Raw genomic sequence first — 25,495 nt, 5'->3', positions numbered from 1 at the left:
CTAGAGAGGTCACTAGGTTTTTCTATTTTTAGACCTACTGACCTAGTTTTTGACCGCACGTGACCCAGTTTCGAACTTTACCTAGTTATCATCAAGGTGAACATTCTGACCAATTTTCATGAAGATCCATTGAGAAATATGGCCTCTAGAGAGGTCACAAGGTTTTTCTATTTTTAGACCTACTGACCTAGTTTTTGACCCCACATGACCCAGTTTCGAACTTGACCTAGATATCATCAAGGTGAACATTCTGACCAATATTCATGAAGATCTCATGAAAAATATGGCCTCTAGAGAGGTCACAAGGTTTTTCTATTTTTAGATCTACTGACCTAGTTTTTAATCCCACGTGACCCAGTTTCGAACTTGACCTAGATATCATCAAGGTGAACATTCTGACCAATTTTCATGAAGATCCATTGAGAAATATGGCCTCTAGAGAGGTCACAAGGTTTTTCTATTTTTAGACCTAATGACCTAGTTTTTGACACCACGTGACCCAGTTTCGAACTTGACCTAGATATCATCAAGGTGAACATTCTGACCAATTTTCATGAAGATCCATTGAAAATTATGGCCTCTAGAGAGGTCACAAGGTTTTTCTATTTTTAGACCTAATGACCTAGTTTTTGACCGCACGTGACCCAGTTTCGAACTTGACCTAGATATCATCAAGGTGAACATTCTGACCAATTTTCATGAAGATCCATTGAAAATTATGGCCTCTAGAGATGTCACAAGGTTTTTCTATTTTTAGACCTACTGACCTAGTTTTTGATGGCACGTGACCAAGTTTCGAACTTGACCTAGAATTTACCAAGATGAACATTTTGACCCATTTTCATAAAGATCCCATGAAAAATGTGACCTCTAGAGACGTCACATGGAAAAGTTTACGCACGGACAACGGACGACGGACACCGCGCGATCACAAAAGCTCACCTTGTCACTTTGTGACAGGTGAGCTAAAAATATGGCCTCTAGAGAGGTCAAAAGGTCTTTCTATGTTGAGACATAGTGACCTAGTTTTTAACCGCAGTTGACCCGGTTTCAAACTTGACCTAGATATCATCAAGATGAACATTCAGACCAACTTTCATACAGATCCCATGAAATCTATGGCCTCTAGAGTGGTCACAAGGTTTCTCTATTATTTGACTTACTGACCTAGTTTTTGACCGAATGTGACCCAGTTTCGAACTTGACTTACATATCATCAAGAGGAACATTCTGACCAATTTTCATACAGATCCCATGAAAAATATGACCTCCAGAGAGGTCACAAGGTTTTTCTATTATTTGACCTAATGACCTAGTTTTGCACCGCACGTGACCCAGTTTCAAACTTGACCTAGATATCATCAAGGTGAACATTCAGACCAATTTCCATGAAGATCCCATGAAAAATATGGCCTCTAGGGAGGTCACAAGAATTTTCTATTTTTAGACCTACTGACCTAGTTTTGGACCGCAGTTGACCGAATTTCGAACTTGACCTAGATATCAACAAGATGAACATTCTGACCAATTTTCATGCAGATCCCTTGAAAAATATGGCCTCTACAGCGGTCATAAGGTTTTTCTATTATTTGACCTACTGACCTAGTTTTGGATCGGATGTGACCCAGTTTCGAACCTGACCTAAATATCATGAAGATGAATATTCTGACCATTTTTCATGCAGATCCCATGAAAAATATGACCTCTAGAGAGGTCACAAGGATTTTCTATTATTTGACCTACTGACCTAGTTTTTGACCGCAATTGACCCGGTTTCAAACCTGATCTAGATATCATCAAGATGAACACTCTGATCAATTTTCATGCAGATCCAATGAAAAATACGGCCTCTAGAGAGGTCACAAGGTTTTTCTATTATTTGACCTACTGACCTAGTTTTGGACCGGACGTGACCCAGTTTCGAACTTTTCCTAGATATCATCAAGATGAACATTCTGACTAATTTTCATGGAGATCCCGTGAAAAATATGACCTCCAGAGAGGTCACAAGGATTTTCTATTATTTGACCTACTGACCTAGTTTTTGACGGTACGTGACCCAGTTTGAACTTGACCTAGATATCATCAAGGTGAACATTCAGACCAACTTTCATGAAGATCTTGTGAAAAATATGGCCTCTAGAGAGGTCACAAGGTTTTTCTATTTTTAGACCTACTGACCTAGTTTTTGACCGCACGTGACCCAGTTTCGAACTTGGCCTAGATATCATCAAGGTGAACATTCTGACCAATTTTCATAAAGACCCCATGAAAAATGTGACCTCTAGAGTGGTCACAAGCAAAAGTTTACGCACTCACGGACGGACGACGGACGCTGGGCGATCACAAAAGCTCACCTTGTCACTTTGTGACAGGTGAGCTAAAAATCCAGTAAGTCAAACGTGTTAAAGACCACCTATGAACAGCGACCACCTGGTTCTAAACACTACATGTCATGTTTCCCATTTGAACATTAACTGTGTATTTTAACCTGTGAATAAAGACCACCTCCCAATAAAGACCACATTTTGGCTCTTCAAAGGGTGATCTTTATAGACAGGTTCCACTGTATTTGCGAAAATATTCAATAAATATCAAGTGAGCACTTTGGTGATATAAATTATGTCTTTATAAACATTTCTCATAAAGAATCACTTTTAGACTGGATAAGTGGCAATTTTTTTATACCTTAATGTTACCAGGTTACATTTTTATAGTAAATTTTGTGTCATAAAATATTGTCTTCTGTTCTGTTTAATGCCAGAAATTGAACAAATTCTGTATGGTTTCATTTCTTTAGAGGAAATGTCACTGCAAAGATATTATAATTGAACAAATACATGAATGCACAGTCAGGTCCATCCTACACAAACAGTCCAATATGGACTAAATTCTAACACTCCTACATATTTTGTTTCTGCTTTAGCTTCTTTTTTAAATTGTTCCTGACACGCTCCTGTTCCGTCTCAAACATACCGCCTTCAGTATTTGCTAACTCTAAACTACAAAGATTTGGCATAGCCGGCGTGGGAATATCTTGTTCACCTTCAGCATTATCAACCTGGGGAAGGACTACATGCGGTTGTAATTGTTGCTGTTGGGTGGGGATCACTTCATGTTTGACTGAAGCCAGGTGTGATGTGTGCAGTGGAACATTTGCAGACTTCTGAAGCTGATTCCGACAATACAATTCTACTAGCTGCTGAAGACTAACCTGTCCACTGGCAATTAAATCTCTAATATGTTGTTGACCACTCTGAGTTGTTCTCTGACTGCTGACAGTATTTTCCATTTCTTGCTTTACAGATGAATCTTGAATTGCGAAATTTTGTGACTTACTGCTACATTCTAGTGTAAGCCTCGACAGACTTGGCAAATTACCATCAGAAAAACTGTTTTGTTCCGAATAATTCTGACTCTGATCGGAGATAAAGTCTGTGTCATATGATTCATCACCTAATTCTGACTCTCTGTCATAAATACTTGCCACTGATGGACATCTGATTCGATATTCAGTTTCTGCTCGCACGTTCATTGAAGCACTGTCCATATCACTTGGTTCAAAACTATTCACTTCTTCATTTCCCTGCACTGGAATAGGATTATCTTCTTGAAGAATATTATTTGATTTTTCCTTCTTTGATAGATCTAATGGTTTGACAATTGTTAAGTCTAGAGGCTGGTCAGGTGCATTTCCATAGATATCAGGAGCAGACACCATTCCCGTCAATGCTGCCTGGTTGTCCGAATTTGGGAAAATGTTGCCATCATTGTAAAGGGTATTTGTAGACGGCTGTGTACTAGCAACTGGATACACAGCCGAAGTTTGGTCATGCCCCTGTTTGAGACTGAGGCTTGCATCTGGAGGCCTGTCAATTGATCCATCTGTGATTATTTCATTTAAAACATCTGGGTCACTTTCAGAGTTTGTACCAAGTCCCTTTTGCAGGGTTGTTTCAGGTTCGTTCTCTATTGGTACTAAATTGACTTGCACAAGGTGCTTTTTTCCTTCAATATCAACATAGTAACCTCGTTGCTCTATAATTTCTCTCAATGGAATGTTCATCCATTTTGGGTATGGTGCTTTTCTGTGTACAAGCCTTAAGCTGTTATCATCCTTTCCAGGTCCATTTTTCTGTGAGCCAACTTTTTTCTTACCGCCCTCTTGGCTTAACCTGTATCTTATTTTTGCTGGACTGTCCTGAATTGCTGACCTACCACATGTAAAATTTGAACTTATGGAAACCACCTCGGACTGGGAGTTAAACCCAGAATCCAGCTGTGTCCTTTCCTCTCCACTTTCGTATAGTTGATCACTTTTCTTAGCAGAAACATTCTCTGCACTTTGTTCTGGCTCTTTGTACTCATCTGGTTCTATATAAGCTATGCTGCCTGCACTTTCTGGTGAATTACTGTCAACTGAAAAGTAAAGTAGATCATGTGCTACTAGCACATCAAAATGAGCATATTTGACTTGCTACTACTCAAAGTTTAGTGAAATGAATTGATTAAACATTTATTCTAACACTACCAGCAAATAACCTATATACATGTAGAGCAAAATCTATCTCGGCTTATTCTGCAATAAACCACTCGCATGCAATGATGTCATCCGATCCAGGTGCGTAGCACAGTCGTAAAAAATAGTTACCATTTTTTCTAACACTGTTGGTTCAAGTATGTCGTATCAGAATTGAAATAATAAGTTCCCAAGTGTGATTTATCGTAGAATAACCAGAGTTTTTTTATTCTTATGCGAAACAATATATCATTCAGGTCTATGGCCTACTTGATATATTCTTACGCATAAGAACTCGAAACTCAGGTTTTTCTATGATAAACCACGTTTGGGAACTTATTATTTCTTAAATATATCCTGAGTATATCATTCAACTGAAGTCTTATGCACCTATCAAATAAGAATTTGACTAACATATTCTACATAATTATAGGGATGTTGGTCACATGAAGAGGTGATTTCTGATGATTTATGGTAACAGATTTATGAGTAAAACTGACTGGATTCAAATTCTGTTTAATCTGCCATCATAGAAAACAGAAGTAGGTTGGCATTTCACAAACTACATGTATATCTGTTCAATATCAATTGCTTTTTTTATAATCCTGTATTAAGCATTATCTGAAATTAGAGCAAATAGTTTGGGAAGTCAGCTGACTGGCTGCTTAAGACAAGTGGCTGTTTAATACAGATGGATGCTTAGGCATTGGTTATGGTGCATAATATTTCTTAAAAAAAATAGACGATTTGAAGAGAAATGCTGATACAAAAAGTCATATGATGGTGAATTGGGAATTTACATCCTTACTTGTCAAACAATACATTCAACACCAAATAAAATGAAAAGTTTCAAAAAGGAATATAATTTTTTTTAAATTATGATTTTTTTTGCAGTCCTGAATAAAATAAAGTCTTAAAAGGTCAATCATAATTCATTCTAAAGTCAGGGTAACTTTGTTCATAAATATGTTAGTTAGTTTGTCAGAAATCACCTCTTTGTGTGACCAATATCCCTAGGTGTGTATTCAATCAATACCAGATAATAAAGTTACAAACTATTCTAAAAACAACTGCTGTCTAACGAAGCTCGCCAAACTATTTGAAACCCTTCCACATCTTGCCTTCAAAAGTTTTGCCAAAATTTTCTCAGTTGAAAAGGGGAATAATGTTGTAAACTGGAGTTGATAATACCGAACTTGGCTCAGAATTGTTATTTCATGATGCCCAAAGCTTAGGAATATGAAGCTATTCAGTAAAATAGTTCCCTGCGAAACCTGCTTACATGTACATGCACAATTTTCACCAAAATTTCTTAGTGAACAGAAACTGTGGATGTTAACAGTTAACTATGCTTGACTATTCAAAAGTCTTGTCACAAAAGAAAGAGTTGAATGAATGGATATAAAAAGTCAACAAAAGGGCTGGTACTTTGTGAACAAGAGGGCCTTAATAGCCCTAGATCACTTTCTTGAGCTAGACAGCTTGCCTGAACAGTTCTGGTATATTTTCATGCAAGGAAAATATCTGTGAAATTATTTGAAATAGGGCAAGTGTTTTCTACCAAGAAGACTTTAAAAGATACCAATTATTTTGGAGTCAGCAGTTTCAGTGGAGATTTTTAACTTGTCCATACAGCCTTAAAAAATAGAACTAGCCATTTCCCTAGGCAGCCATGCTTTTTAATGAAACAATATAGTCTGAAGGTATTTAGTACAGGTTCACCAAAGGAATGATGCTGTGAAATTGTTTTTAACTTGAGTGTGTCTTCCACCACTTGCCACACTGAAGTTGCAAAACACAACAAATTATGGGCCAAAACTACAGTGAAAATCACTGAACCATAACAATCCAAAGATGTACACAACAGTCAACTAGGCTTGACTGGGATGTAACCCCTGTGAAGTTTGGTGGAATCCCTAGCAGTGGTATAGGAGAAGTAGCACTAAGCAAAGAATTAGACAAATCAAGGATCATGACTCTGCTGAAAAGCATTTAAATATAACATGATGATAATATGCTCAACTACATGTATGTTTCACAATAATCACTTGTGAGGTTTGGTGAAATTTAGCCAAACTGCATGCAGCAAGTAGTGTAAACACTGTAAAATGTGACAAATCAAGGGCCATAACTCCGCTGAAAAATCACTGAACCAGAACATGTCGATGACATGTATACTAAGGCTTGGCAATGATAACTTCAGCAAGTTTTGGTGGAAATCTGCCAAATGGTGTAAGAGAAGTTGCCAAAATATCATACAATTTAATAAATGAAGGGCTATAACTCCCCCTAAAATTGCTGAACCAGAACATGCAGAAACTAAGGAAACTAGAGATGCTTTTGAGAAAAGCGCATGTCTCCCAAAACTGCCTAATCATCTGAATAGTAAGTCTGTCTTTATGTACTGTTTACTCACAGGAAATATACCTTTGATAGTTTTGGAGTAAGTGTTAGAGTGAGCGGCCTATCAGATAAGTGTTGGGAGTAAGCGACCTATTGGTAATTCAAGGGCCATAATTCCAAAGAGTCTAGGCTGATTTGGGTAGTTATTGAACTTGGCTAAGGACTTATTGGCATACACATTTTGTTCAAGTTTGGTGAAGATTGAATGATAAATGTCCGACTTAAGAGTGGGACAAGATTTGTAACAGATATGTGCTGAAGTATGTAGCCTATCGGTAATTCAAGGGCCATAATTCCAAAGTGCCTAAGCCGATTTAGATAGATAACGAACTTGGCTGATGGTTTATTGGCAAACACATCTGCTCAAGTTTGGTGAAGATCAGATGAGAAATGTTCAACTTAGAGTGTGGAAAAGATTTGTGACAGATGGAGTGATGGCAAAAGCATCATAAAATTCAACGAATCGAGGGCCGTAACTTCGCTGAAAATCATCGAACCAGAAAATTCTGATGACAGACACAATTAGGCTTTGGGATAATCACTCTTGTTAAGTTTGGTTTAAATCCATCCAGTGGTGTCAGAGTTGCGTGGGAAACTTTGTGACAGACAGGTGAAATGACGTACTGACAGACAGCACTAAATCAATTTGTCTCCGCAGCTACATGTGGGAGAAATAATCAAAACCAGCAATTTGAGAGAAGATTTTCAAACAGCCATATTGGGAAGACTGTTTTCACAATACAGAATGATTTAAGAAATTTGGTACGCAAGTTCAACAGCCCTCAATTTTTGTAGTACTGTAATATAAATTTTAACTAGGTATATATTATATGATTAACTGAAATCTTACATAATATGCTGCAGCTTGTATTCTTGTCCAGGAATTCTTCTGATCCCTCCTCTACTCCATTTTCAGGCTAAAATAATACATTGAACATTTCAGCCAAATACTACATTAAGTAACTTATTAACTGTAAAATATCTGTGATTCTAATAGTGATCTGAAGTTTCTTTTTGACCCATCTTTTCCTTAAAACAGTTTTGCCTTAATTTCTCCTTAATAACCTAGACTGTGTCTGTAGGATACAGGGTGTACCCACCACTGGTACATTTGACACAAATAAGGGGAAATAATTCAAAGGTTTGCAGTCTTAATAGGGTATACTATAGTCTCAACAAACATTTTATGAAAAGGATTCATTATTATAGGCCATATACTTTTAGAGCTAGGAGCCTATGAGCATCAGTGCATCACAAACAAAAAATCCACTATTTTGGCTATTTCAAGGGCCATAACTCTGTAATAAGCGCTAAGATTCTCAAGAAGAATGCCAAGTGTGCAAGGTCACATCATGATAAAGACTCAAGCAAGGTGTCATGTATTTACATACTTTCTGAGCTAGGCACATAATTAGGTAAAAATATGCATTTTTAGACTATTTCAGGGGCAATAACTTTGAAAATAGGGGGTGGAGCCAGCCAAAAAATAGGAGGTGTGCAATGATAAAGACTCATGCAAGTTTTCATCTATTTGTATCATATACTTTTTGGGCTAGGTGTGTCACAAGGTGAAAATGTGCATTTTTGACTATTTCATAACTCTGAAATAGGAGCAAAGGCAGACAAAAAATAGGAGGTGTACAAATTCATATCATCATAAAGACTCATGCAAGGTTTAATCAATTTATATGTAATACTTTTTGAGTTAGGCACGTCACAAGGTGAAAATTTGCATTTTTGACTATTTCAGGGGCCATAACTCGGGAAATAGGGGGCAGATTCAGATGAACAATAGGAGGTGCGCAAGTTCGTATGATAAAGACTAAAGCAAGGTTTAATAAATTTATGTTAAAGACTTCTTGAGCTAGGCGTGTCACAAGGTGAAAATGTGCATTTTTGACTATTTCTGGAAATACGGGGCGAGCCAGATGAAAAAATGTAAGGTGCGCAAGCTCATATCATGTTTAAGACTCATGCAAGGTGTCATCAATTTATATTTAATACTTTTTGAGTTAGGTGTGTCACGAACTTTGGATGGACAGACGGAGGCACCGACAAGACCTAACCTATTTGCCCTCACCACTCTTGAGAGGGCACAAAAACAATACCATTAACTGGAAAAAGTGTATTTATGCTTGTATAAGCAGACATTTATCTTTTAATATCTTAAAATTAGAACAGTCACCTTACCTGAGATTGTATGAGGTGATTCTGGAAATGTGCATTTGATACAGGCAGTCTTGATTTGTTGGCTTTAATGATCTGGCTTAATGTTGGTAATCTGAAATAATGCAGTATTCCTTTCATCACCTTAAATATACCCAAGAAATGTAAAGTTGGTCTGCTTTGAATTTCTGCTTTTTTATTTTGTACATATGCAGAACAAAAACAAGAGGGCCATGATGGCTCTAGACCGCTCACCTGATTTGTAAATTTCAACTAACTAAATATTGGTGGGTAATGTATAGGGTATGGTGGTGGGAAGGCTAGGCTGTACATTTTCCTGTGTTGCTGTGGAAAAACTGCGGACAAATGCAAAATTACATGGAAAGTAGGTGTTTTTCTGTCAAATGTTACCTATTATATAACACCGCCGGGGTTTCTGACAAGTAAGAGTCTTGTAGGTAAAGTGGTTTTCGTGATACTGAGTTGAAAAAGATTTTGTATTAACAGTTACTACTATGACCATGATCCTTTGATTCACTGACCTTAAAAGGTAATTAATGCACTGCCCGTTGGCAATGTGTCTTCCAAGTTTGAGGACAGTAAGTTATCAAGACCTTTGGTCCACTGAAATGAAATTGCTAACAAGAGCTCGTAGAACATAAAATGTACCCCTCACCCCTTGATGCATTCAGTAATTGCACAAGAAACAAAAATTATTTGCTCACTGTAAACAAAGGTTCTACTGTTCTGGTTCAATGTGACCTTGACTTTTAACCTTTGACCTCAAAATCTACTGGGGTCATCTGCTAGTCATGATCAACCTCCCTATTAAGTTTCGTGATCCTAGGCCCAAGCATTCTCAAGTTATTGTCCGGAAAGGGTTTAATTGTTTCAGGCCAATGTGACCTTGCCCTTTGGCCTACTGACCTCAAAATCTAAAGGGGTCATCTACTGGTTATGACCAATCTCCCTACCAAGTTTCGTGATCCTAGGCTCAAGCATTCTCAAGTAATCGTCTGGGAACGGTTTAACTGTTTCGGGTCACTGTACTCTTGACCTTTGACCTACTGACAAATGACCTCAAAATCAATAGGAGTCATATGCCGGTCATGATTAATCTCTCTATCAACTTTAATGATCCTTGGCCCAAGTGTTCTTGAGTCCGGAAACTGTTCAACTGTTCCTGGCCAATGTGACCTTGAACTAATGACCTCAAAATCAATAGGGTCATCTGCTTATCATGACCAACCTCCCTATCAATTCTCCTAATCCTAGGCCAAAGCGTTCTTGAAATATCGTCCGGAAACTGTTTTACCCCTCCTTCTTCCAAAGGGTGGGTTGGGGGGTGGGTGGGGGGCATAAAAATGTAACGCATTCCTAAAAGCCAATAAAAACTGTTAAGTAAAGGAAATATTATACTAAATAACTTACTTCTCATCAGAACGTATATTTATTGGTCTCCCTGGTCCTTTCATTTTAAGGTTTACATAACCTGGGCTGTCATCTGTATGGGGTGAAACATCCATTTCTTCCACACCTAAAACATTAAAACTCCATCATAAGAATGGCTATGTAAACTTTCAACATACTAAACTTACTTTGACAATTAAAATATCACAGATAATTTCAAAGCTTATAATCACAAGTTGTGTCAGGTAAAAAAGTTTATATGAGCCATGCCGTGAGAAAACCAACATAGTGGGTTTGCGACCAGCATGGATCCAGACCAGCCTGCCTATCCGCACAGTCTCGTCAGAATCCATTCTGTTCGCTAACAGTCTCTCTAATTGCAATAGGCTTTGACAGCGAACAGGATGGATCCTGACCAGAATGGCTGGTCTAGATCCATGCTGGTCGCAGATGCACTATGTTGGTTTTCTTATGGCGTGGCTCATATAGGTGTATTACTATGTATTACAATGTATATACAGACATATCGTTAAGATTTTACACAGAATTTTTGAAAAGTTTGGTTGCAGGTTTTTATTTTTTTCATATATAATAAAATGAAAATAAATGTCATATTAAGTATTTGTGTCACATGCCTACATTTATACTCATTCTATTTTTAGAACACCACCATTTGACATTTAACTCAACTAGAGCTATCACTAAAGGTGATGAATGTTCCCCCCCGCATGCAGTGACACAGTACATTGCAATTTGACGCACACAAGATTGCATAATTATGTGGACTGCATGTATATAGACTGTATGTATACAGCATAGTAACAAAAAACAAAGTCCCATAACTATGCAGAATATTTATCTAAAAGAATGTAACATGCACCATGCACAACTAAGGTTGGTACTGATCACTTGTGTGAAGTTTCATTAAATTGTGTGTAAGGGTTTGGTAGATTAGGCACGCACAAGATTGCATATGCAGACTGTATGTACATAGTATGTTAACAAGAAACAAAGTCCCATAACTCTGCAATTTTTGTCGCTGAAAGAACCTAACATGCCCCATGCACAACTACTGTTGTTACTGATCACTTGTGTGAAGTTTCATTAAATTGTGTCAAGGGGATGAGGAGAGATGGTGCGCACAAGATTGTGTCTATGTATATAGTATAGTTACAAAAAAACAAAGTCCCATAACTCTGCAAATTTTTTTTCTGAAAGAACCTAACATGACCCATGCACAACTACTGTTGTTACTGATCACTTGTGTGAAGTTTCATTTAATTGTGTCAAGGGGATGAGGAGAGATGGTGCGCACAAGATTGTGTCTATGTATATAGTATAGTATCAAAAAAAACAAAGTCCCATAACTCTGCAAATTTTTTTTCTAAAAGAACCTAACATGCCCCATGCACAAATACTGTTGGTACTGATCACTTGTGTGAAGTTTCATTAAATTGTGTCAAGGGGATGAGGAGAGATGGTGTGCACAAGATTGTGTCTATGTATATAGTATAGTAACAAAAAAACAAAGTCCCATAACTCTGCAAATTTTTTTTCTAAAAGAACCTAACATGCCCCATGCACAACTACTGTTGGTACTGATCACTTGTGTGAAGTTTCATTAAATTCTGTCAAGGGGATAAGGAGAGATGGTGCGCACAAGATTGCGTCTACGGACAGACGGCCAGACAACCTGAAACTAGTATACCCCCCCTTACAACTTTGTTGTCGGGGGGTACAATAACTCTGGAACCTAAGATTGGATCTGATTTGTCATGGAATCCAAGATTTATTGTTGTTGAAGATATTTTGGAAGTTTGTATCAAATAAAACCACAAATGAAGTCTCTATATGGCTGCAAAAGCGGCCATAACTCTGGAACCCATGTTGGAATCTGGCCAGTTCAAGAAAGGAACCAAGATCTTGTGGTGATACAAGTTGTGTGCAAGTTTAGTTAAAATCAAATCATAAATGAAGTTGCTATTGTGCAGACAAGGTCAAAATAGCTAATTTTGGCCCTTTCAGGGGCCATAACTCTGGAACCCATTAAGGGATCTGGCCGGTTCAACAAAGGAACTGAGATCTTATGGCAATACAAGTTTTGTGCAAGTTTAATTAAATTCAAATCATAAATGAAGCTGCTATTGTGCAGACAAGGTCAAAATAGCTAATTCTGGCCCTTTTAGGGGCCATAACTCTGGAACCCATAACGGAATCTAGCCAGTTCAAGAAAGGAACCAAGATCTTATAGTGATACAAGTTGTGTGCATGTTTGGTTAAAAAACAAGAGGGCCATGATGGCCCTATATCGCTCACCTGTTATCATTGCACTTGAGGACTAGAAGGTCCTCAGAAAAAATATCTAAGTCCAAAGGACAGGAACAACAAAGGGAAGAAATTTAACCAGAAAGAAAAAAAAATCTTACAAGGTATAGATATGTTAAAATACACCTAAAAATTGGAGATACCATCCATGTTGTACCACAGAAAAGTGGTCTCGGTTTTTCCCTACAGCCAATAATAAAAAAGTTACTAAAAATAAGCTATTTATAGTAACGTAAAAGGGAAGTAATTAAAAAAAATAAATATTGTAAGTGGACAAAAGAAGGATCTGCCAAATAAATCTGTTGACATAAATGAAATTTCAGATCAGTATCTTCATTAGTTATGGAGATATAACAATTTTAATTTGAAATAAAGGGAGGTAATTTGACATAAAATCAGTCCATAGTTATCTACCCTGATTGTCTCAGTCCAACTAATAACAATAATGAAATTTCAAATAAGTCCTGTAAGTACTTACTGATATAAATCCATTTTGATTACAATCAGGGGAGGTAATCAGATATAAAATAACTCTGGAACCTATGATTGGATCTGATTTGTCATGGAATCCAAGATTTCTTGTTGTTGAAGGTATTTTGGAAGTTTGTATCAAATAAAACCATAAATGAAGTCTCTATATGGCTGCAAAAGCCAAAATAGCCAATTTTGGACCTTCAAGGGGCCATAACTCTGGAACCCATGATGGAATCTGGCCAGTTGAATAAAGGAACCAAGATCTTGTGGTGATACAAGTTGTGTGCAAGTTTGGTTAAAATCAAATCATAAATGAAGCTGCTATTGTGCAGACAAGGTCAAAATAGCTAATTTTGGCCCTTTCGGGGCCATAACTCTGGAACCCATTATGGGATCTGGCCGGTTCAAGAAAGGAACCGAGATCTTATGGTGACACAAGTTGTGTGCAAGTTTGATTAAATTCAAATCATAAATGAAGCTGTTATTGTGCAGACAAGGTCAAAATAGCTAATTCTGGCCCTTTCAGGGGCCATCACTCTGGAACCCATAACGGAATCTCGCCAGTTCAAGAAAGGAACCGAGATCTTATGGTGATACAAGTTGTGTGCAAGTTTGGTTAAAATAAAATCATAAATGAAGCTGCTATTGTGCAGACAAGGTCAAAATAGCTAATTTTGGCCCTTTCAGGGGCCATAACTCTGGAACCCATAATGGAATCTGGCCAGTTCAAAAAAGGAACTAAGATCTTATGGTGATACAAGTTGTGTGCCAGTTTGGTAAAAATCAAATCATAAATAAAGCTGCTATTGTGCAGACAAGGTCAAAATAGCTAATTTTGGCCCTTTCAGGGGCCATAACTCTGGAACCCATAATGGGATCTGGCCAGTTCAAGAAAGGAACCGTGATCTTATGGTGATACAAGTTGTGTGCAAGTTTGGTTAAAATAAAATCATAAATGAAACCACTATCGTGCAGACAAGTAATTGTTGACGGACGGACGGACGCACGGACACACGACGGACGACGGACGAAGGGTGATCACAAAAGCTCACCTTGTCACTATGTGACAGGTGAGCTAAAAATCATAAATGAAGCTGCTATTATGCAGACAAGGTCAAAATAGCTAATTCTGGCCCTTTCAGGGGCCATAACTCTGGAACCCATAATGGAATCTGGCCAGTTCAAGAAAGGAACCAAGATCTTATGGTGATATACGTTGTGTACCAGTTTGGTAAAAATTAAATCATAAACTACAGCTATCACTAAAGGTGATGAATGTACCCCCCGCATGCACTGACACAGTACATTGCAATTTGACGCACACAAGATTGCATAATTATGTGGATTGCATGTATATAGACTGTATGTATACAGTATAGTAACAAAAAACAAAGTCCCATAACTATGCAGAATATTTATCTAAAAGAATGTAACATGCACCATGCACAACTACTGTTGTTACTGATTACTTGTGTGAAGTTTCATTAAATTGTGTCAATGGGATGAGGAGAGATGGTGCACACAAGATTGTGTCTATGTATATAGTATAGTGACAAAAAAACAAAGTCCCATAACTCTGCAAATTTTTTTTCTGAAAGAACCTAACATGCCCCATGCACAACTACTGTTGTTACTGATCACTTGTGTGAAGTTTCATTTAATTGTGTCAAGGGGATGAGGAGAGATGGTGCGCACAAGATTGTGTCTATGTATATAGTATAATAACAAAAAAACAAAGTCCCATAACTCTGCAAATTTTTTTTCTAAAAGAACCTAACATGCCCCATGCACAACTACTGTTGGTACTGATCACTTGTGTGAAGTTTCATTAAATTCTGTCAAGGGGATAAGGAGAGATGGTGCGCACAAGATTGCGTCTACGGACAGACGGCCAGACGGACAGACAGACAACCTGAAACCAGTATACCCCCCCTTACAACTTTGTTGTCGGGGGGTACAAAAAGGGTGAAAATATATATAAGTTACCAAAAAACATAAGATTATAAATTATATCAGGATTTTATAACAGAGATGTAATAATCTTCAGAGACCATTTAATATGTTAAAAGTATTTGCTAAATTTTAATCTCAGTCACAAGGGCCGTCAATATGTGTAAAATCTGGAACATCAGTAATTCCAGGTAAAATATAAACGTTTTCAAGTCATTGAAAGTCATAGCATATTTCAAATGCTTTAGGTACAGTCAGCTTACTGCTGTTTTCTCACCATTCATTTGACAATACTGTGTTACTTATTAGCAAGTCTTATCTCTTGTCAGTGTCTTGTATCTACTGTACAAATGTATGAAAATTAATCTCTGTGAACAAGCGAAATTGATTCTTCACATTCGTATAAATGGTGAAAGGTATCAAAACTAGATTTATGAAAATTTCATACCCTAAATACTAATCATTAGTAAAAGAAGATTACAAACAATAAGAAGAAAAAAGAACTGACAGCATTATATTGTAAACCAGGAAGTTGCAGGTTTGAGCCCTACTGTTGAAGACGCAAGGGGTAATAATCTAATTTCAAGTCTTCATGCATACTAGTTTTTTGCCATACGTAAGAACAAATGTCAACATCTGTGACTGGAGATCAAACCATGTCAATGCAAAATGTATAAAACATTATTTTCACAGCATTTACCTCCTTCTGGTATAGCCATCTTCTCTCCAAAAACCTGGTTAGACCCTTCACTCATATCTTCATTGTCGTCAACCAATGTTCTTGTAAAAGTGCTTGTCCACTCTTACAACCTTTCCTCTTATTCTTGTAAAGTATTGACAGCTGAAATTGGCATACAGGTTTGTAATTTCTATGTATTTACTTGACTTTCCATATATTTTGTAACAAGCTTACCGTATTAACTCCTCTATAAGATATGATTTTTTCCCTAAAAAATCAGAATTAATGTGTTATACCTTCTCTACTTAATAAGTAAGTCAGTGTCACTGACCTAAAGCAGTTATAACAGTTTGTAAAATACTGTCCATTTCAAAGTTATTAAAGGATCTAGTCTTATAGAAGGATAATTTTATAAATGGGTAAATATGGTATTTGTTGGAAATATTTATGACATAGTTTCCACTACATGTACCTGATCATGATAAGTTTGTTCACAAAAAGTTTGCAGCAATTTGTTTGTGAGATATTCACAGTAACTTGTTTGAGGGATGGTCGTAGTAACTTGTTTTCTTGATGCAACTTCTTTGCAGGATGTCTGAAGCAACTTTATTTTAACAACTTGTATATATACGGTTAAGGAAATTTCCCATGTGCTTGCCGGATTTCAATCTTGTATCAGACCATTTTGCGCGAACGTATTTTATTTTCCTTTCAAAAATCAATTATTTATATAATACATTTGTATGTGGTTAAATTCAGTCATTAACCCCGCAAAAAACATTTATTAATGAAAAAAAATACAGTGTCATATATAATGCATGGATCATTTGACTTTTCTTTTGCACTTTGTTGTTTAGATCAATTATACCTAAGTGAATTTAGAAGAGTTCTAGAAGACTATTAATTTCATTGTAAAAGACAAAAAAAACATGGAGAAATATCGTTTTACACTGCTCACTAACATTCAACAAATTCACAACATGTATACCATTTGCTGCTATTTTCACGTTACATCTGGTCTTGTGGTATTTGATTTTTGCCAGAACAACAGTGTGCAGCACTCTCTACAGTAAACAAATTTGACCTACTTTGGAAGCTGATTACGTTTCACACCCTTTTTTTGTAAACGTAGGTCAATTATTTTTAAAGGTGGTCAATCACATTTAATGACATTTTTTACTTTTTGTATATTCTGGTAGAGAATTATTTAAGGAACAAAAAGACCGATTACATAGAGTTAGATTCCTATTTGAAATGTATATTTTATTATTTTTATAAAATTTTGTAATTACTCCCCTTTAATATGAAAGTATATAAAAAGCTGGGTATTTCTTTTTATTTCGATACAATGTCTAGTTTTACATTTGCATTTCATAGACATATCAACTACTGAACAATCTGAACCACAAGAGCTGTCGGAGGACAGCAACGCTCGACTATTCAACAGCCTTGTCGACTGAATGAATACGAAAGTTGAAAAAGGGGCATAATTTAAAAAAAGCAAAATAGGGTTATGGAACCTGCATAGTGCTTATCAGCTCATGACAGTGGACAAGTGTGTGAAGTTTCAATCCATTCCCATTAGTGGGTACTGAGATACCAGCTTACATATAAGAATTTAACCCAAAACTCCTAAGTTTAAAAAGGGGCATAATTTTGTAAAATGCAAAGTTGAGTTATTGACCCTTTGCACTGCATGTCATATCATGACAGTGAACAAGTGTGTGAAGTTTCAATCCTTTCCCATTAGTGGATACTGAGATACCAGCTTACATACAAAACCTTAACCAAAAAATTCTAAGTCGAAAAAAGGGGCATAATTTTGTAAAAAAGCAAAACAGAGTTATGGAACCTGCTTTGTGTATGTCAGATCATGACAGTGAACAAGTGTGTGAAGTTTCAATCCATTCCAATTAGTGAGTACTGAGATACCAGCTTACATACAAAACCTTAACCAAAAATGTCTAAGTCGAAAAAGGGGCATAATTTTGTAAAAAAGCAAAATAGAGTTATGGAACCTGTACAATGTAAGTCAGTTTATCACAGTGAATAAGTGTGTGAAGTTTCAATCCATTCCCACAAGTGGTTGCTGAGATACCAGCTTACATACAAAACCTTAACCAAAAATTTCTAAGTCAAAAAAGGGGCATAATTTTGTAAAAAAGCAAAATAGAGTTATGGAACCTGTGCAATGTAAGTCAGTTTATCACAGTGAATAAGTGTGTGAAGTTTCAATCCATTCCCACAAGTGGTTGCTGAGATACCAGCTTACATACAAAAACTTAACCAAATCGGGACGCGGACGCGGACGCCGATGCGGACGCCAATGCAGACGCGGACGCGGACGCATGGGCGAGTCCAATAGCTCTACTATTCTATGAATAGTCGAGCTAAAAATGCAAGTTTAAAAGCTGTGTGTAGCTTCTGAATTCATTTATTTCCAATCTATCTTGGTTGCGCAACCAAGATAGGCAAAGGGAGGTAATAATAATTTTTCAAACTTGCGTTTCTAATGAATTCCATCTAAATACATAATTTTTAATGCAAATATTTTACAAATATATTACAATATGTCTAATATTTATACATTTCCTTAAGCAAAGTATGTTTATCAAATTTATACTTATGATAAAATAACTCTATCTTGGTTGGGCAACCAGGATAGAAAAATGAAATTTTAAAAATACCACCAGTGAAAATCTAATTTGTATTAAGTGTTAAGTGAACATAAATGAGTGTAAATGATCAGATGCTAAAGTTTCGAACAAATCCGTTACATGGCCAAAATCTGATTATCCACCTTTAAATGCGCTCGTCGATCATTTGACTCAGTTAAATTGGTAATGAATTGTGTGTTGTCCAACTATTTGACGGAGTTACCCTTCCACTGTGTTAAGTTTACATTGCAGTAAGTGTTAATGTCTTACTCATGAATTTTTTTGTTGAAAATTTATGGGTCCTATACATTTTACACTTTCACAGGAAGCGCTGTATCAAGTCGGATGCCGTACCGCGAAATTAGAACAATGATTTTCTGTTTGAAATGATAGTGGAAAAGAACTTTTTAAGGTTTACGAAGTTAAAGGTCCATTACTAAAACCCGAACGAGTATTATATGAAAACCAGAGTTTGTAGCTGAGACTTCCTATTTACTGAAAATATGGCCCTCTGCATCGGTTCTGACCAAATAGTCATGAATATGTTCAAGAATAACTAACAAATAAACAAAAAATGTTGCCTATGTCAAACCGAAAGTATGCTTTCCGACTGCTTACGAACCCGTCGAGCATCTTCGGACTTTTTTGGAAGAATCCTCCGAAACGAGGCTATAATTTATAAATACATGCAAAATATATCATATGCCCAAACGATAACGTGATTTTTACAAACTTAGCACATGGAATTCAACAATTTTGTAACTCACAAAAACTTCATGAAAATCATTCTTATAATACAGGTAATATACAGCTATACTACAAGTTTTCATAAGGACAATTCAGGCCCTTCCCGAATAAAAGTGTTTTTACAACTTCGTTTGTAAACTTTTTCAGTTAATCTCTTTTCAGTATAATTTTAAGAATATAAATGAGTAACTGTCTTACACTGCAGAAACAAAGTATGATTGAAATTTACCTAAATACACTTATTTATGTACACATGGCTACATTAATTTAATAAGATTTTAGACATTAAACACATTGTCTTGGCCTAATATATGTCACTGTCAATTTTAAATTTAAATTTTGTACATCTCATATTTTTCGTGCAAGTCGTGCGTAATTACCATCATGGAAATACAGTTATTTTGTTGCGCATCTTAAATGGATATTCGTTTGAAACAATTTTAAAATCACGTGATCCCGAAGAATTTCCGACCGATTACGGAAAAGCGATAAACACGAAAGTAGGACAAAATGACCCCCCATGTCAGTCTAAGAAAATACAGAAACAATCATTTGTTTCTCTGTACATGTGTTGATTTCAAGGGAATATTGCATGGCTATCGTAATGTTTAGTACTATATTTCAAAATGTGTAGTCTTTTATTAAGATTTATGTCTATTCATTTGTCTTTATTTTGCACCTTTAATAGGAAATAATAGCAACATAATATTGCTTTTTCTTTCCTTTATTCATTTAGTCCCTTAGTACCACGAAAATAGCTGCAAACAGCGTAACCTGTGAATTTCGAAAAGTGAGAACTGAGTGGTTCACCGGTCGGCGCAGTACATACTACACCACTGTTGTTTACATAGGATTTCCTCTAATGTGTTTCGGTTTGAAACCAAAGTATTTTTTACCGATTTACTGATAAAAACGAGCAAGATTATCAGGTATTCGTCTGTGTTTATTATGTATTACAAGTAGAGTGCAGAAAAATGTCAGAATTTGGTGTTAAAATGCAAATTTCATAAAACACAATTTCCACTCGTTTTCTTGCATCTTTTGTTCCTACGTTACAGTTTGACCTTCACAATATAAAACAAACTGTATGCGTCGGATTAGTTTGACTACAGCATTATATTAATATATATTAATATTTTAATTATATTAATATTAATCATGAATTAAGGCATCGCCTAGCATGGGGATTTATCTTTTATATATAATTTCACACCTTCGGTATCGAGCCGCAGAAGCAGCAGTGTAGAATAAAAGATAAAATTTCAAAAACAAAGTAAACTTTGAGGATATTTTTGCTACATCTTAATTACAACAATGTTTAATGATAATCTGCAATACTTTTTTTTATTCATTTTCTTTGTTTAAAACTTAAAAAAAGGATAATCTAAACACTACCGCCATATAGCGTAATGGCTGATACCCACCTCACCGTAAAACCGGGAATGGGCATTTATTGGTGGTTAATACCGGAAAACGGGATTTTATCCGTAATTTCGATATCGAGAATATCATACTTTGCTAAATTTAGAGGAAGCCATGACGGTGACATCATTCACCGCGTTCTCGTACTGGCTTTTGGAATTTATTTTGTTTGTTTGCACTCCACGCAGAAACCTGACGGCCTTTACACTTCCTTGCTGTTTTAAAAGTGTTTTTCAGTTGCATGTACAGTTTTCATTACGAAAAAGAAGTAAAAAAATCATGTTGAAGCGGTTTACGAATTTCTGTGACTGATTTGGGGTGCTCGGTAGACAAGCTTACTGTCGCTGAGTGGCTGCTTTTTAATTTCTGACTTTTGCAGCCACCGCGACAAGCCAAAGTATGTCAAAAACCTGGGATCTGCTGCGAGCAATATTTGCTCGCATCTCAAATACATGAATGGAAATTGTTAAACACTATGAAATATATACCATGTCCACGAAGAAAGACCCTTTTTCTCGCGATCTGCACCAATGATATTCTTGAAATATACAGCATTACTTTATACCGGCCATAAATCCACAGCTATCCCGCAATATTGACCTTGTTTTTCAGCCATGATATTTTATGATGCGTTGTTTTGATCCTTATCGACCAATCAGTAAACGCGCACCTTACAGCATTTACATTTCAAGTATTGGAGAATCTGTGGAAACCTGTACGCTGAATTCTCGTTTTTTACGTCATTATGAATTTAAAAGAAATGAACACGAAATATGATGTATACTGTGTTGTTTATTATTTAAAGGGTATGAACAACATACAGAAAAAAATATATATACATAAAAACAGCCTAGAGAATATAAAAAGTCACTTTGTCTACGTGTGCAAACCAGTTACTGTACATATTTTTTCCAGATCGGCCCTCTGAAACAATTTTCAATTCCCGTGATTGTTTTCATGTCACTCACAGTAAAATATTTTACTAAACTTCTTGCGTAGGCAAATATTAAGACCAGTTAAGTAGGGACGACATGTGCGTATTTATTGAAACGCTCAAAACCGGAGGAGCTTACAGCCGTGTCGTCCTGGGAAGAAGTAACAATGGTTTCAGACTTGAGAAGGGATAACACGTTTCACCGTATAACACCTTTATTTTTTAACTAAGTTAGTTTTGAATTTTTGAGAGAATTCAATAAAATACTTTCATAAATAATTTACTTACGAGAAGAACATGAACAAACGTTCGCGTAAAAAATTTTATACGAGATTGAAATTCGGCAAGCGCGCGGGAAATTTCATTAGATCTACCGTATTTCCTTTGATAACTTGAAAGTGTTATCAATGTATGTCTCTAATCAACTTGATTTTATATTGTTGACTGTATAATGTATGATGGTGACACATGTTACTAATGTACTAACTGACGGACCGTAACAAACGAGCTCCTTTCTGTTGTACATGGGCACAGTAATACTTATGCATATTTTAGTTTTTTTTCTTCAGATAACAAAATCAAATAACTATGCGTGGTTATATTTCTTATAAATACAATGACTTACAAATTATATATTTCGCGTAATATGCGTATCTTTTGTAAATCGGCATAGTGACTATATTTAAAGAAAACTTGCGACATTCAATATTTCGCCAACAATGCGTTGTTAGAAGTCGTTTTTTCATTATTAATTAAAAAAAATAATTATTTTGTTGTCCGAAGAATCTAAGGGCATTTACTGAAGTAAAACTTATTGCAAACGAGATGTCAATTAATTTGCAAACAAACTCAGCTTAAACAAACAAATTCAGCTTAAAAAGACTTACTATATCAATCTGCACCCCTGTTGCAATTATCGGTAATCTATTTGATTGTGATAGACGATTAATTACAATTATCTAATATTCAAAACGTAATAAAAATTATTTAGAATAAATAAAAAAATCTATGCTTCGACCTTTCCAAAGAATTACCCGCTTTGGAATCGGTCTTGTAACCGGTATCAATACATTATTTAACTAAAAAAGCATGTGATGGGTATGAAAAAATCTTTCAAAGTAAACCCGAGTAGTCAAGATGATGATCAGAAATAAACATTTATTTCTTGGAGATATCTACTCTTATGTCGCGAACACCATTTCCGTAAATCTCGTATACAGAAATAACTTTTAATAAACTTCTCTCAAGTTATTTTTTTCTGATTGAACAGGGTTATAGATCTTCCAAAAAATAATTAAAACAGTTGTTTATATAAGAGAAGTTTAGGTAATTTGAGTTCGTATTTCCCATAGGCTCGCCGATTTTCAATTTGTTATAAAACGTTTTGTGTGTATATATTTCATTTTTCTTTTGTATTTCAATTATTCATGTTATATATATACGAATGAATTTTGTCATAAAGCCAACAAAAATACCACTTACTTAAAAAAACGGGTGCATTACGGTTATGGAAATTTCCTGGCGCTCACCGAATTTCGATCTCGCATAACACCATTTTACGCGAACGTACTTTATTTTCGTTTCAAAAATCAATTATTTTCATTATACGTTTGTATGTGGTTAAATTCAGTCATAAACCCTGCAAATAAAATATTTATTAAAGAAAAACAAAACAAAGCAAAACATAATGTCAAATTTAATGCATGGATCCTTTGACTTTTCTTTTACATTTTGTTGTTTGGAACGATAATACATTTGTGAATTTAGATTTCTGTTAATTTCATTGTAACAGACAAAAAAAAAACAACATGGAGAAAAATGATTTTACAATACTCACTAACGTTCAACAAATTCAAAACATGTAAGTCTTTCAGTAAGAGGTGCATTACGAAAAAAAAAAGAAACGGGAGACGAAATTGACCGGTTCACCGGTAGGGCGATTTGACGCGGTACATATTTCACCACACTTGGGCGGTTGTTTACATAGGATTTCAGCTAACGTGTTTCGTTTTGAAACTAACATATTTTTTACCGATTTACTTATAGAAACAAGCAAGATTATCAGGTATTCGTCTGTATTTATTATGTATAACAAGTAAAGTGCAGAAAAATGTGAAAAATTGGTGTTAAATGCAAACTTCATAAAACTCAATTTCCACTCGGTTTTTGGCATATTTTGGTCCGACGTTACAGTTTGACCTTCACAATATAAAACAAACTGTATACGTCGGATTAGTTCGACTAGGGTGCTCGGATGTTCATGCAGACAACCAGTCTGCGGTGTGTACATAAACCGGAACCGGAAAACATCGAAAAAATTGCCTCAGTATATGCAGAAAACAAAGACGAATAACTATATATGGGCGATTCCGTCTCGGGGATTTTCATCCCCTATAAACATACTGGCTACCTGGCTGTCACCTGTCTGATATGTATGGAACTTATGATCTGAATAGGATACGTCGTAGCGACCACTGCTGGCTTTTACACAACGGGAGGGAGTGCGCTTAGTCTAACTGAGACAGTCTATTTCTAAATGAGTCCACTGTCTCTAAGTTCACAACACTGTCATCAAGTTTATTCCAGTCCAATAGTGGCAATACTGTTCTTGGACAAAATGATTCATGCGGTGCTTATCTGATGTAAGAAAAGGTACAATAAACAGATACATCCTTACAATATATAAAATATAGAAAGTTATAGTGTATGAGATTTTATTAGCCACGTTGAAGGAATAAGGAATTTAACGGAATACCTTTAAAAAGTAATAGACTGCAGTTTTTGGTAAAAACTTCGGGAATTTCCAGATTTTCAGATTTATCTACGCATGCGCACAGGAAATGTGCAAGGTTGAAATATTTTTATAGGCTGAATACCACTAAATCCCACTGTTCTGTATTTCATATAAAATCCACTTACTTTAATATGAAAAAGGCAAAGCCTCTGAGCGAGCGTAGCTTAAACGGCAAAGAAACTATATTCACTGCTTAAAACAATTCCGAGAACCTATTCACTTGATGAAAAGAAACAAAAAATTAGTGTCATTATACCTGTAACAGCGAATATCATACGTTGCAAAATTTATGGAAAGCCGGTGTCACGGTGACATTACCTTTGTTTGAATGTTTCTCATTGCAGAGTTGGTGCAGCCGTTCTGCGCAGGCGCGGAATTATTATCGATTGGAGCGCACGGCAAAATTACTCAGTTTTTTGCACGTCCGCACGCATTTAGTGTATCAAATGCATAATATACTGACTAGAGGTTAGGGTTAGTATCACCATGGTTACAAAATAGATACATTTAAGATGTTTTCTTTCAAATTTAGTTAATCCGGTATATACCGGAGTCTGTAATATATCACAGGTGCACCAACTCTGTATTTAGTCACAGCCTACCTGTTTGTGGCGTTCTTATGGCTTTTTGCTTATTTATGATATTTTATTCCATTTTCTGGCCAATGCTTGATCTTTTAAAAGAAAATCATATTTTTTTCTACCAACTGGAAATCTTTCTTGCATTATTTTTGAGAGATGGTTAATATTCAGCAATCAAATGAAGTTCTGTATTCACTGCCAACAAAGCATTTCCTGTGAGCACCTGTCCTCTAGGGACACGCACTTTGTAAAATAAAAGCAAAATTGAAATTATTTCCATAACATAACTTTTTTAAAAATAAAGACACCTAATGAACATAGAGATTGTAACTCAAATATAAAATTAAAAAAAAAACAACAATTTTCCCGACTTTGACGGAAGTAGAACAAAATGGCGGCACCCAAAATGGCGGCGCCCAGACGAGAGGAAAATT

The 25,495-nt window shown here is 35.9% G+C and overlaps 1 protein-coding gene across 1 annotated transcript; it reads right to left on the bottom strand.

The window, feature by feature from the left end:
• Window positions 1-1,248: 1,248 nt before the first annotated feature.
• LOC128546158 (uncharacterized) lies at window positions 1,249-24,519 on the bottom strand. Its single transcript, XM_053518723.1, has 6 exons — window positions 24,442-24,519; window positions 15,948-16,088; window positions 10,520-10,625; window positions 9,113-9,203; window positions 7,773-7,839; window positions 1,249-4,419 (listed from the first exon to the last, which is right to left on the bottom strand). Exons 2-6 carry the CDS (start codon window positions 16,000-16,002, stop codon window positions 2,903-2,905), a joined length of 1,836 nt encoding a protein of 611 aa, XP_053374698.1. The 5' UTR covers window positions 16,003-16,088; window positions 24,442-24,519; the 3' UTR covers window positions 1,249-2,902.
• Between the last annotated feature and the right edge of the window lie 976 nt (window positions 24,520-25,495).

Source organism: Mercenaria mercenaria, chromosome 11, assembly GCF_021730395.1.
Source record: "Mercenaria mercenaria strain notata chromosome 11, MADL_Memer_1, whole genome shotgun sequence".
Classification (NCBI taxonomy): domain Eukaryota; kingdom Metazoa; phylum Mollusca; class Bivalvia; order Venerida; family Veneridae; genus Mercenaria; species Mercenaria mercenaria.
This window is presented reverse-complemented; position numbering and strand designations above follow the sequence as displayed.